Below are 12,669 nucleotides of genomic sequence, written 5' to 3'. Positions count from 1 at the left end.
AACTTTAGATTTGAATTGTTAATCATTGATAAACAAGCAATCAGATTGTTCAATGAATTACTTTCAATTGTTGGAATACAATCAATTCTTAATCATTAATCAGTCTACAAATCTTTGAGCACAATATTGTTAATACAATTGAATTGTACATTATAAGGAAGTTGAGTTTACCTTTTTGAAAGGTATTAAGCTAATCCTTTTTTTTGATGTTGATTTTGTTTCAACAATCAAATTTAATCCTGATGGTTGATTGGTGATTCAGGTAAATTGTTGTAATCAAAGTATATTTATCTGTATTGTTTTGGGCTTTTGATGAGCTTAATTGCTGTCAATGGATTTTACCTTTTCCTGATACTTGATGATAGTAATTAAGTAAAGGTCTAAATTGTGATTCTCACTTTTGTTTACTATTTTCAATTTACTCTTCTCATTCTGGACAATATTTAACCTTGAATAATTTCACAATTTAAATTGTTTCTCTCATGATTATGATTGTGGCGATGATGATGATGATCGTCATCATCATCGCAATTGGTAGCAAGTTAGATGAGGATCATCATCATAATCATCATTGAAAAAGAAAACAATTTGATGGTCAAGCAAAAGGTTAGTAAATGAGCGATTGGATTAAGATGAATATCTTTTATTAAGGGTAAACTTTTTTACGATTTAAAGATGATGATGATGACGAAGAAGATGATTGAGAAATATACATGAAGAGAAAAAAAGAAAGAGAAGATAAAAAGAGAAAGTGAGCTTCTTCTCAGATTATTCGGATAAAAGTGTTTTCTTCTCGTCGAACTGGTTGTTTAGTTGTTACTTGTCTTCCACTCGAAGTGCCTAACGAACGGCTACTTTTAAATATTCGAGAAACAACTGAACAGTTCAAAATAGAAAATGGAAGACAAGTCACTTGATCGTTTTCTCTCATCAATCATATGTTATTAGAAAGTTTTCTTCTCAATTTCAATGTTTCAATTTCCAAATTAAAGTTAATTCTTATTATTTGTGTGTTCGTTTCTATCAACGATGTTTAAGTGAACATTTCGAGAAATATGTTATGTTATATTCTTATGGTGATCGGTTTACTTTCGTTGGTACCGATTAGTTCATCGGAGTGTATTCGATTTGAATTTCATGAGAAAATCGAATCTTCCTTTGAACAGTCCGATCTCCTTCGAGCAATGTGCTTGGGTAAAGGTGGAAAAATCATCGACTACTCATTAGAGATCATCCAATTTTCGGGTCCATTGATTTTCAATGTTACTTTTCATTGTTGTGGTAAGTTGATTAATCCAATAGCTAATCCATAATCCATCAAATCTCCAGAAATCATTGAATAATTAGGTTAATTGTTTGCATCTAAAACATTGAAACTTTTTCTCAACTTCAACTCATTCATGATCTTGACCATGATTACCAATGGTTTTCAATTGATTTACCAAACAAAACTTTTTGTTTGCTTTTAATTGTTACTTGATTGTGATCAGATTAGAAATGGCTTTCATCAGATTGACCTCAAAACCAGTGATTACAATTAATCCCTCTCTCCCTCTTTAATCAGCTGATTAATTGAATGGAAAGTTAATTGAAAATCACTTGTCAATCCGATCGGTTAACAATTTATTTCGCCAACAATTTAGATTGTTAATCAACTGATTTGCTTTTTTTTCTTATCCTCATTTGATTTCACACTTTTTTCACGCTAATCTATTTTCTGATTGTTGATCAGATACGTATTTAAATCTAATTGTTGAATTGAATTGAATAATTATCATTATTATTATTCAATCAAATGGTTGATTAAATTTATGGTTTGATTATTCAAATGATAATTTCATTTCTGTTCAATAGGCTTAAAGGTTAATCAATTTGAATCAAATGAGAATCACAATTTAACAAAAAAACTTTGTTGATTTTTGAATCAAGTTTGATTTACAATCTAATTTAAATCAAGATTCACTTTAAATCATCATTTAAATTCAATTGAACTTTCAAGTTGATTAACTCGGAAGTGACATTATGACCTTTTCCAAACAAACAGATCCTCTGATTGATTTAAATTTATTAATTTAATTTCAAATTATCAGATTAAAACTTGAGCATTGGGTCAACAATTAATCGTTAATTGAAGTTAAATCAATTTCTGTTGACAATTAGACGGAAGCAATTAGTTCATCTTCAAAATTAGAAAGCAAATTGTAAACAATTTAAATCATAAAATCAGTCAGATAACATAAATCATTTGGATTGTCAAGTCACCACTAATTATATGACGATTTCAAAGCAATTAGTTAATTGTCATCATTAATTATTAGTTGATTTGATTTCTTGTAAATTAGAAAAATTTTGCTTTTTTTAATCACAATTTAGTTAATCAAATCTCATCTCAACGGAATTTTTAATTACAATTAATTTACATTCACTGAGCGTTTAAAACAATTTAGACAGTTAGACAATTAATCAGTTCTGATTGTTGAAAGTTATTTGAGTTTTGATTAATTGTTAAAACTATTTAATTAATTAAAATTTTAACATCAATCTTATTGATCTGATTGATATGAAAACTTTTTTAATTATCAATTGGATTTGATTAAAGTTTTAATTGGGTCTTGGTCAGTAAAACCTTGGATTGATAAAACTTGACCATTAATTGTTGCCTAATTAGCAACAATTAAGTGAAAAAAAAGATACATAAATTGTACAATTAAAGATAATGATGAGATTAACCATGAAAGTGTTGCGCCTTAGTAAAGACATTTAAATGACAATTAGTTAATTACATAATATGGATGTAATTAAAGGTTAAAATAACAATTCTGTTAATTGTTATTACAAGGATAAGAGTAAAAACAAAATTAAGGATTGGTTTAATTGTTTCAAGCAATTGAAAACAATAAGAGGAATAATTTAAATCACGCAACAAATTTAGATTCATTTAAAAAAAAAGTTGAACATGTTGATTAACTAATCAACTGGATTAAATATATGATATTCACTTTTGATTAATGTTTTCAAATTGTTTACTTTTCTGTTGACCCGTTTAGCACCATCACCTTGCCTTAGTGATCACGATTGTCCAATCAATTTTAATTGTAATTATGGTCTATGCGCTATTGCTGATTGTAATTTAACCGATGAACCGGAAATCATCCTACAGGAAGGGCGAACCTGTTTCATTGATGATGATTGTTACTTTGAGACACCATTTGATTCAGATAACTGGAAATGTCTTCCGGATCCTTGGTGTTTCCATAATAAAACCTGTGATATTTCATATAATTATTGTAAACGCTGTCCAACGGGTTATATTGACGCTGATCCAAAGCGATTCACATCTTCCGATGGATCAATTCAACCACCAACAACTTCATCTCCATGGTGGTTAACAGCATCACCTACAACACCACCACCATCGTCATCATCGGCACATACAACACCTCCCACCACAGATATTAATCGTCTATACAATCCTATTGATCAACCATTTGTTCACGATCATTATGAACACTCAGTGCCAAATATAACTGAATCACCAATAGATTCAATCAGTTTATCAACACCATCGATTAGGGCCACCACTCCGTCCACTACGCCAGATCCAATTACCGTTGGTTATGATGAACTTAGTCCTAATACCGATGAAAATCATAGTAATAATAATTCAGGAGGAAATACTGAAACAAACACTAGTTCCAATATCAACACCAACACAAGCACCATAAGCTCAAACTTTGGTGCATCTGATTTACCTGTAAATCTTTCTGATGATGAACTTATTTCTAATGTTACTCTTATTGAACTGGCTCGAATAGATTCCGTTGATTCTGTTGATGATATTTTGAATTCAACTGATTCAGTTACACCTTCACCTTCACCCTTACCAATTTCCAGTTCAGCTTATGAGCTTTCAACACCAATCGAATCCTCAGAATCGCCATCGTCTTCGTTGTTTTCATCTTCTCAACCAATTTCATCTTTTCCATCTTCATCTCCGGACTCTTCATCCATTACAGATCCATCTTCTTATACAATTAACTTTGAATCTCGACCATCACCTGTAGCTCCTCTGGTCACTTCGAATCCTTTTGCTTGGCTTGGACTATTTGAAACTGATCTAAATAGAACTTCAACAGTTCGAAATGTAAACAACAATAATAGTGCAATAGAAGGAAGCACAACGAATATTCCTAATTTCACTGACATAAACTATATTTAAATAACAATTTAGACCAATAATTAAAGTGAACTTTTCAAATTGATTGATTCAATTATAAACGTAAAAAAAGTCACATAAATTAAAGAGAAATCAAGTTAATGATTTACTTTTCCATTGATTATTCTGGATTCTTTTTGTTTTCCATTCGTTTATGTGAATTTTACAAATCCAAGTTTTAATATTCTTTTGGTCGGTGTTTCGAATGATTAAAGTTATTATTATTCTAGATTTTTCTAGATCAAATTTCTCGCTCAACGAGCTACCTTGAAACCCCATACGGTTCCACGATGATCATCACGTTTCTTTCGTCTATCATAAATTACATTAGTGTTTTTGATTGCTAATTAATCGTGGAAATAAAAAAAAAATAATAAAATTAATTAATTTGGTAATAATCAAGAGAATAAATCTATTTACGTTTACGATTTCCAGAGGGTTCTTTAGTCCTTGAAACTTCAGTAACAGTAGATTTGGTTTGTTGATTGTTGGGGTTATCAGATTTTTGAGCTTTTGATGAACTCAATTCAATTGGTTTTGAAGGAGGTTTTGATATTTTCGCTTCACCATGTTTAGGATTTTGAGCTGAAATCGGTTCTTGTCGAGGTTTGACTAGGCAACTTTTCCTTTTATAAGCAAATACTGAAACTTTAACATGATTTTCACTCCAAGAGAAAAATCGATTTGCTGTAATATGAGTAAAAAATGCGATCCATCCTATATAACCAAGTTCAGAAGTTAATGTGATCAAAAATAAAAGAATACCAGTTATACCATCAGAATCTATTAAAAGATGAGAATATGAATAAAATATGAGTTTTTCTTTTTTTTTCTATACAATTAGAAGAGAATTAATTTCTTTTACCTTGAATAGAAGAACATGTCACCTCACCCAGTAGAACCATATAGAAGGAAAGAAAAAGAATAAAAATTCCCCCAAGAAATTGTTTCAATTCATCTTCGTCACTGGAAAGCCAATCAAAGAAAGAAAATGTTTCTATTGAAGTGATGAAAGCAAATCTACATAAATCACATCTTATTGATCTGGTAGTTGAAATCCATTTAGATAAACACGAAGAATGACAATAAGCCAGATCAGCAACACAATTACATGGTTGGATTAAAGGATTAACAGTTGAACCAGTGACCAAACAGATACGACAAAAATCACGAGTTTTATGACCACGACCTTTACCTTTCATCCGTCTAATCCGAAAGATACAAAATCCAATCTCAAACGATTATCTAAAAACAATAAAAACACAACCAGAAAAACAATCAATTAACCAAAATGATTAGAGAAAAATATAAAACAAAATGAAGAAACAAAGGATCGATGAGTAATCGGACAATCAACTGGTGGGTAATTTGAAGCACACAAACAAAAGAGATACAATTAAATTATAGAATCAACTGATCAACATATCTTATCCTAATCAACAAAGATTAAGAAAGTTGAGAACACCACAAATAACTGTAATAATAAAGACAATTAGACAATCAAACAGAAAAAAAAGAAAACGAAATCACAATTAAATGTTAACCATAAAATGAGAAGGTACTAAGAGAATCGCCCATCAGCTGGTCCATTGCTTAGATCATCAAATCACTTTAATTGTATTTGATTACTAATGTGACAGAGGAAAAGTGTGAGCGAGAAAATGTCGAAAACAATTTTAACTGGATGATTGTTGATGATTAAAAAGAACAATTTAAATTTTCAATAAATAAACCAATTAATTGATTGGAAGGTAATCAGTTAGAAAGAGAAGATTAAATCTACCAGCTGATTTCGTATTGGGTAAAAGAAAAGAACGAATTTTTTGTTCTCCCCTTTTCTTATTTTAGATTAAGAAAATTGTTCTTTTTTTTCATTCTATTCTCTCTTTGGTTGCGATTCACTTGAAACACTAATTACCATTTGTTTTAGATTAATTTCTTTGTTGTTTTTTTGTTTCCTGTCATGTTGTTGTCCAATTTTTTAACACCTTTTTCTTCAAGTGTACTATCCAAAGTGACCATCTAAAAGTGACCAACAAAAAAAAAAAAAAGAGAGTTTATTTTTATTAATTGTTGAGGTGTTTTTCTTTTCTCTTTACCATTATTCATCTTTTTTTCTATTCTAAAATTTTTTATTCCATTTCCTCCTCCCTGTTGTTAGTTTTTAAAATTCAATTCCATCTTTGTTATCACCCGTTATATCTTTCACCCCACACCACCACCATTTCCATAATCATCATCGTCATCATCATCATCTTCACCATTGTGTCACATACTCTTACAATCTCTTCTCTTTCTCTCTTTCTTTCTTTCTCTCTCATTTCCCTATCACCTTCACCCTGTAGCGTCTTAATCTTATATATTTCATCGTTTCTCTTTTATCCACATTGTTTCCCACCTTCACCTTCACCACCACCACCACCATTTACCATCAACATCAATGTACAGCCATCAACCTCAACATACTCTTCAACAACAACACCATCTTAATATCAATCATGATAATTTTAATAAAATTGCTTCTCACCTCAACAACAATGAGCCAACAACTCGTACACCTTTTACCATTTCCCGATCTTATTCATCTAATTCATCTTTGAATTCAAATGATTCTTTTAACAAAGATAAACGTCGACCACCTCTACCACCAAAAGGACACATCATGTACCATCCTTCCCGTTATAAGACAGAATTATGTCGACAATGGGAAGAATTGGGCTATTGTGAGTACGATGATCGATGCCTTTTTGCTCATGGTGCCTTTGAACTTAAATGTTTACCCAATCGTCATCCCAAATATAAAACTGAAAAATGTTCCGCTTTCCATGAACAAGGATTCTGTTCTTTTGGTCCAAGGTGTTCTTTTATTCACTCAAAGGGTGATCCCGCTGATCTTTTAGAAAAAGTCTTAACCACCTTACCTAAAATTCCCATGCCTGAGAATCCAGAGGATAAGGAAAACGAAATCACCATGGCTTTTGCCGAAGATGATGATCGTTTACCCATTTTTAAGAAAATAGCCCCAACATTTACTTCATCATCTTCTTCCAGCACCGCAAACACATCAACAGGTTCTGAGTCGTTGAATTAATTCAAAACCATAGAAAACAATTTAAAAAAAAAACAATCAACATGTTATTAATTAGTTGAATTATATATAGAGCGATTATCTATTTATGTAACTTTTGTCACTTGTCCCATGGTCACTTTCATTGTTTACCCATTTTCGTACCTCATCTTTTTATATATATTTATCATCATACCTTCAAATGTCATAATCTCACCTTTCACCCCCCACAAAAACACTCATATATACTGTACACAGTTTAGAAAATCTGAAAATTCTATTTAGAATTTTTAATCAAAATTCTTAGTCACAAATCCAAAGAAAAAAATATCGCAATCTCTTTATCTCTCTTTCCATATATATTTATAATATATTTTTCCATAATTGTTTTATTGTCGTTATCAATTTAGTAAAGACGTAATTAATAAAAAGAAAATTATTTCAAATTAGAAACAATTAATTGGAAATGTTGAAAGATATTTATATTTATTGGAATACATATAAATGACCTTGGAAGAGATCGTACAATTTGAGTGTAGAAAAAATTGAAATGTTCGAATTCTAAAAATGGAATTTTTTTTTCAATCGAAATTCGAAAAATATTGAAAAATTCGAATTTTCCATGTTTAGAGAATTTTCTAAGAGAAAAGAGAGAAAGAGGGAGAAAATGATTGTTATTCTTGTGGAAAGAGGAATTATATTCGTTAATTTTGTTTTCGGTGGTGAGAATTTTGATTTCGATGAAATGATTAAAATTAAGCGACAAGTCGAGAGGCAATTGAAACAATCGGTCCAATTAAGAATCTTTTCTCAAGTTGAGCAACATTGTTATTCGGTGGTTGGATTGACCTTAAGGTCGCCATTATTTGAGATAATTGGACATCGCATGAATTTAAAGATGACCATTTACTACAACCAAGATCAAGAACGTCTTTAGCGATATTGTCAACAATTGTCCTGATGGGAAATTTAGGAAGTAAATAAATTGAAATAAAAAGAGATTAATTAATAACATGTTACGTATCTATTAGTTTATCAAAATAAAAGCCCTAAGGGTAAGGAAGTTTTAACATTTCTCTCTCTCTCTTTTTTTTCCTGTTACTATTTCCAATTAACCTCAACGGTTGAATGGCCTAGACATTTACTGATGGAAAGGGTTAAATTTTTTGAGGGAAAACTTGATTTTCTAAATTGTTTAAAATCAATCGAATTGGATCATGGACCATACACATAATATACTTTCTGGACACGTAATAAAGTAATCAATTAATTTTTCAACAATTAATAAGGTAAACAAAAGTGAGTAATAAGGTTGTATGTGTTTTCGATACCTTTAATTGTTGAATGATTGTTGAATCAAATAAACTTTCTTACCTGATGAATTTAACAGTTGAATCAGGTGATTTAGAGCAATGATGTCGAACCAAATCTAATGTTTGACCATAAATCAAATGGAAAGTACAACAAATTGTTGACAATAAATCTTCATCTTTAACATGATCCGAAATATAATCTAATCGACGGAAACCATGTTCCAATGAGGTGTAGAAAATTTGAGAAGTTTCCGGTGTGACACATTCTAAATGTTTCAATATTTCTGTCAAATCAAATCAGAGAACGAAAGTTAATTAGTGTTACAAGAGAGATAGAGAGAGAGAGAAAAGTGGAAAGTAATTAAGACTAACCTGTTCGACCCTTGGTGGCATTACAATATTCTTTGAGTGTTTTTTTCCCTCCATGGATAATGATTCCCATCACTTGACGAGGAAATGGTTTGAGACATTTACCAAAATGAGTAACTGTTTTCAACGCTGATTTACCTCGTTTACAGTAGACTTGAAGTTCTGATTCGTTACGAGGAATGACAAAATTATCACCAATCATGAATAGCTTTTTGAAACTTTTATCGGCTTCGATTTCCATTGCACGACAGGTCTCCAAATTTGGCTTTTCTTTGATAACTTTACCATTTCTATCCTTGACATTGGTAACAATTAGGGTAGAATTTGATGAATCAATTAAACTGTCGATGTCATAAATGTCTTCCTCATAGATTACACTTTCTAATTCAGTTAAATTACCAGCTGATCGTGTTTCAATTGTCCTTAAAAGATTACACCAAACTAAACACAGAATAACAATAGATAAAGAGAAATATTTAATTAGTGACATTGTGATGTGATCGGTAATTCATGTAATTGTGAAGATTGTTGATTATGAAAGAAATGTATTTATACTCAGGTATAAATTGGAATTGGAACCAGAAATTGATCATCAAGATCATTTGAAAGGAGGGACGCACTTGATTCATGTTTTGAAACATCTCACTTACACACATATAAACTCTAATCAGTTTAACCTTGATTAAAAAAACAGATTGGATTAGATTTTGTTTTAATTCCAATCATTAAGAAAATCACCAAGGACATTTGTATCTATATAATTGGAACCAATGAGAAAAAAGAAAGAAAAAAATTATAAGATTGATTATATGATTTAGCTAAAAAGAGGAGATCACTTGTTGTAATAAAATGATCACTAATGTTTATATGCACTTACCTGAAGCTATTACGGCAGTTACAAAATCATGACAATCAGTAATAAGTAACTAAATTTACCTCACAATTTATGCTAATTGTAAATATTAGTTAAGTGTATTACTTGTTGGTGATTCATAGTCCATAAACCGCCCATCCTTTTACCCGCAAGCTCAAACTAAAGTGCATCCACTTGAGAGATGAAGAAAGACAATTAACAAGTAACTAATTACTGGAAATAAACAAAAAAAAAAGAATAACAAATTAAATTGTAAATTAATTGATCACAAGAGAGATAAACAATTTATCCAATTGATTCCAAAATTATTGTTTCTCTTTTTTTTCATTCAAAAGAAGTTCTAATCCAAAGGTTACACTTTGTTCCAACAGGTGGCGCTCCAAATTCGATTTCTTTGTTTTGGTTTTCTATTTTCTTTTAATTTTTGCTTTTAACAAAATTGAGAAAATGTTTCTTAATTGCTTCTTGTTAATTGTTTACAATTAATTTTTCTTTTTTTCTCTTTCTAATTTTTGTTTGATTTTCGTTTTGATTTGCAATTTTGTTTATCTATGTGAATTCAGTTGATCATGAATTCGGATAACAGTATAGGGAAGATAAAATCTTTCAATCTTGTGAGTAAAAAGCCTTTATCTAAAAAAGAATTGGAAAAACATAAAAAGGAACAAGAGGAAAAAGATGCTGCTAAGGTTTACCAAGAATTCGTTGAAACCTTTGAAAAACCACCGACGGTTGGACGTTTATTTGTTCTTGGATCTGTCATGAATTCTGGACATGAAGGTATTGATGAAAAATATTCTCCAAATATTCTGCTTTCTATCATTTCTATTCTCACTTTAATTAAGTGTCAGGCTTTTCAACTTTTCCAACACTCAGAGTCTTGAGAGAGATTTTATTTTTCCATCCTTTTGTCTCATCATCTTGCCACATTTTCCGTATTCTTCTTAGTTTCTTCTTTTATTTCTATGCCTTTTCCTGTCTTAGTCTGTCCTCTTCTCTTTAATCTTTCATTTTCTTCATTTTTCATCTTCCATCTGATAAAAATGATTCATGTTTACATATATTTATACGTATTCACCTTTTTTTTTAAACTAATCGTCTAAATAATTTTAACTCCATGATAATTTAACGCATTTGTAACTCTTTATTCAACCATGTTTATATATTTTAATGATAACTTGTTAATTACTCATTTGACTATTTGATTTGAACGAAAAACAAAATCAATTTGAAATGAGTAGAGGAAAAGGATTCTCTTAAAGTTTACAAACCAAATAAGCTACAAGAATTGGAAGAAAAAAAGAAAAGAAATGACAATTATCACTCCAGCGAGTCAACATCTATTACTCCACCCAAAATGGAAAAATTGGTAAGTACAAGAGAAACTTGTTTATTCCTGTTACAATTAAATCTTATTTATATTTTATATTCTTTTTATAGGGGAAAAAGAAAGAGAAAAAGAAAAGTAATTTAGAGCTTTTCAAAGAAGAATTACGACAAATTCAAGAAGAGAGAGAGAGACATCGATTAAAAACATTAATGGTCAAGGAAGAAATAAAAGAAATCGAATTGGCCCCCAAATCAGGTTAGTTTTTTCTTCTTTTCTTGGATCAATTATTAATTATTCTTATCATTTCTCACTTTAATTCTTTTTCTTCAGAGGAAGTTCGCACTTCCAGTTCCACTGTATCAAATTATGGGTCATTCGATACTGGTGATCCAAATACAACAAATATCTACCTCGGAAATATCAATCCGAAAGTAAGATGATCTAATTGATTCGCTTGTTCTGTTGTAATCATTATTTAACCATTTTTCTTACTATAAGATGTCAGAGAAAGAGTTGATGCAAATATTTGGTGTCTATGGACCATTGGCAAGTGTGAAGATTATGTGGCCTCGATCGGACGAGGAACGAGCTCGAAATCGTAATTGTGGCTTCGTTGCCTTTATGAGTAGAAAAGATTACACCAAACTAAACACAGAATAACAATAGATAAAGAGAAATATTTAATTAGTGACATTGTGATGTGATCGGTAATTCATGTAATTGTGAAGATTGTTGATTATGAAAGAAATGTATTTATACTCAGGTATAAATTGGAATTGGAACCAGAAATTGATCATCAAGATCATTTGAAAGGAGGGACGCACTTGATTCATGTTTTGAAACATCTCACTTACACACATATAAACTCTAATCAGTTTAACCTTGATTAAAAAAACAGATTGGATTAGATTTTGTTTTAATTCCAATCATTAAGAAAATCACCAAGGACATTTGTATCTATATAATTGGAACCAATGAGAAAAAAGAAAGAAAAAAATTATAAGATTGATTATATGATTTAGCTAAAAAGAGGAGATCACTTGTTGTAATAAAATGATCACTAATGTTTATATGCACTTACCTGAAGCTATTACGACAGTTACAAAATCATGACAATCAGTAATAAGTAACTAAATTTACCTCACAATTTATGCTAATTGTAAATATTAGTTAAGTGTATTACTTGTTGGTGATTCATAGTCCATAAACCGCCCATCCTTTTACCCGCAAGCTCAAACTAAAGTGCTGGATGCACTTGAGAGATGAAGAAAGACAATTAACAAGTAACTAATTACTGGAAATAAACAAAAAAAAAAGAATAACAAATTAAATTGTAAATTAATTGATCACAAGAGAGATAAACAATTTATCCAATTGATTCCAAAATTATTGTTTCTCTTTTTTTTCATTCAAAAGAAGTTCTAATCCAAAGGTTACACTTTGTTCCAACAGGTGGCGCTCCAAATTCGATTTCTTTGTTTTGGTTTTCTATTTTCTTTT

At 30.3% G+C, this 12,669-nt stretch overlaps 5 protein-coding genes across 8 annotated transcripts; 3 read left to right on the top strand and 2 right to left on the bottom strand.

The window, feature by feature from the left end:
- Positions 1 to 661: 661 nt before the first annotated feature.
- LOC128395557 (uncharacterized) lies at positions 662 to 4,340 on the top strand. Its single transcript, XM_053355998.1, has 2 exons — positions 662 to 1,281; positions 3,048 to 4,340. The coding sequence occupies exons 1-2, from the start codon at positions 1,056 to 1,058 to the stop codon at positions 4,217 to 4,219; spliced, it is 1,398 nt and encodes a 465-aa protein (XP_053211973.1). The 5' UTR covers positions 662 to 1,055; the 3' UTR covers positions 4,220 to 4,340.
- LOC128395560 (E3 ubiquitin-protein ligase MARCHF3-like) lies at positions 4,240 to 5,941 on the bottom strand. The gene is made up of 3 exons (XM_053356005.1): positions 5,082 to 5,941; positions 4,637 to 4,999; positions 4,240 to 4,559 (listed from the first exon to the last, which is right to left on the bottom strand). Exons 1-3 carry the CDS (start codon positions 5,416 to 5,418, stop codon positions 4,471 to 4,473), a joined length of 789 nt encoding a protein of 262 aa, XP_053211980.1. The 5' UTR covers positions 5,419 to 5,941; the 3' UTR covers positions 4,240 to 4,470.
- Positions 5,942 to 6,074: 133 nt separating this feature from the next.
- Positions 6,075 to 7,743, top strand: LOC128395563 (protein TIS11-like). Its single transcript, XM_053356007.1, has one exon. The coding sequence runs from the start codon at positions 6,657 to 6,659 to the stop codon at positions 7,305 to 7,307; it is 651 nt and encodes a 216-aa protein (XP_053211982.1). The 5' UTR covers positions 6,075 to 6,656; the 3' UTR covers positions 7,308 to 7,743.
- Positions 7,744 to 10,075, bottom strand: LOC128395559 (uncharacterized). Of its 4 annotated transcripts, XM_053356004.1 has the most exons (5): positions 9,843 to 10,075; positions 9,616 to 9,718; positions 8,969 to 9,406; positions 8,658 to 8,880; positions 7,744 to 8,240 (listed from the first exon to the last, which is right to left on the bottom strand). In XM_053356004.1, the coding sequence occupies exons 3-5, from the start codon at positions 9,204 to 9,206 to the stop codon at positions 8,039 to 8,041; spliced, it is 663 nt and encodes a 220-aa protein (XP_053211979.1). In that variant the 5' UTR covers positions 9,207 to 9,406; positions 9,616 to 9,718; positions 9,843 to 10,075; the 3' UTR covers positions 7,744 to 8,038. The 4 variants fall into 4 exon arrangements, with proteins under 4 accessions (XP_053211979.1, XP_053211977.1, XP_053211978.1 ...); XM_053356002.1 differs by having other exon boundaries at positions 9,521 to 10,075; XM_053356003.1 differs by having other exon boundaries at positions 9,616 to 10,075.
- Positions 10,076 to 10,260: 185 nt separating this feature from the next.
- LOC128395562 (U2 snRNP-associated SURP motif-containing protein-like) lies at positions 10,261 to 12,555 on the top strand. Its single transcript, XM_053356006.1, has 5 exons — positions 10,261 to 10,619; positions 11,081 to 11,208; positions 11,280 to 11,424; positions 11,500 to 11,600; positions 11,668 to 12,555. The coding sequence occupies exons 1-5, from the start codon at positions 10,409 to 10,411 to the stop codon at positions 11,827 to 11,829; spliced, it is 747 nt and encodes a 248-aa protein (XP_053211981.1). The 5' UTR covers positions 10,261 to 10,408; the 3' UTR covers positions 11,830 to 12,555.
- Positions 12,556 to 12,669: the final 114 nt, after the last annotated feature.

Source organism: Panonychus citri, unplaced genomic scaffold (assembly GCF_014898815.1).
Source record: "Panonychus citri isolate SS breed McGregor unplaced genomic scaffold, ASM1489881v1 Contig00141, whole genome shotgun sequence".
Lineage (NCBI taxonomy): Eukaryota > Metazoa > Arthropoda > Arachnida > Trombidiformes > Tetranychidae > Panonychus > Panonychus citri.
Note: the sequence above shows the minus strand (reverse complement) of the source record. Positions and strands in the feature narration are given on the sequence as shown.

Excerpts from the sequence above, each read along its gene's own strand:
- LOC128395563 (XM_053356007.1), top strand. The coding sequence starts at position 6,657 with ATGTACAGCCATCAACCTCAACATACTCTTCAACAACAACACCATCTT.
- LOC128395559 (XM_053356001.1), bottom strand. The coding sequence starts at position 9,455 with ATGTCACTAATTAAATATTTCTCTTTATCTATTGTTATTCTGTGTTTA. Across the intron at positions 8,881-8,968 it reads TGCCACCAAGGGTCGAACAG|AAATATTGAAACATTTAGAA; the intron begins GTTAGTCTTAAT and ends TTGATTTGACAG. Across the intron at positions 8,241-8,657 it reads TCAACTGTTAAATTCATCAG|GACAATTGTTGACAATATCG; the intron begins GTAAGAAAGTTT and ends ATTTCCCATCAG.
- LOC128395557 (XM_053355998.1), top strand. The coding sequence starts at position 1,056 with ATGTTATGTTATATTCTTATGGTGATCGGTTTACTTTCGTTGGTACCG. Across the intron at positions 1,282-3,047 it reads TGTTACTTTTCATTGTTGTG|CACCATCACCTTGCCTTAGT; the intron begins GTAAGTTGATTA and ends TGACCCGTTTAG.
- LOC128395562 (XM_053356006.1), top strand. The coding sequence starts at position 10,409 with ATGAATTCGGATAACAGTATAGGGAAGATAAAATCTTTCAATCTTGTG. Across the intron at positions 11,425-11,499 it reads CGAATTGGCCCCCAAATCAG|AGGAAGTTCGCACTTCCAGT; the intron begins GTTAGTTTTTTC and ends CTTTTTCTTCAG. Across the intron at positions 11,601-11,667 it reads TCGGAAATATCAATCCGAAA|ATGTCAGAGAAAGAGTTGAT; the intron begins GTAAGATGATCT and ends TCTTACTATAAG.
- LOC128395560 (XM_053356005.1), bottom strand. The coding sequence starts at position 5,418 with ATGAAAGGTAAAGGTCGTGGTCATAAAACTCGTGATTTTTGTCGTATC. Across the intron at positions 5,000-5,081 it reads GACATGTTCTTCTATTCAAG|ATTCTGATGGTATAACTGGT; the intron begins GTAAAAGAAATT and ends ATCTTTTAATAG. Across the intron at positions 4,560-4,636 it reads ACCCTCTGGAAATCGTAAAC|CAATCAAAAACACTAATGTA; the intron begins GTAAATAGATTT and ends ACGATTAATTAG.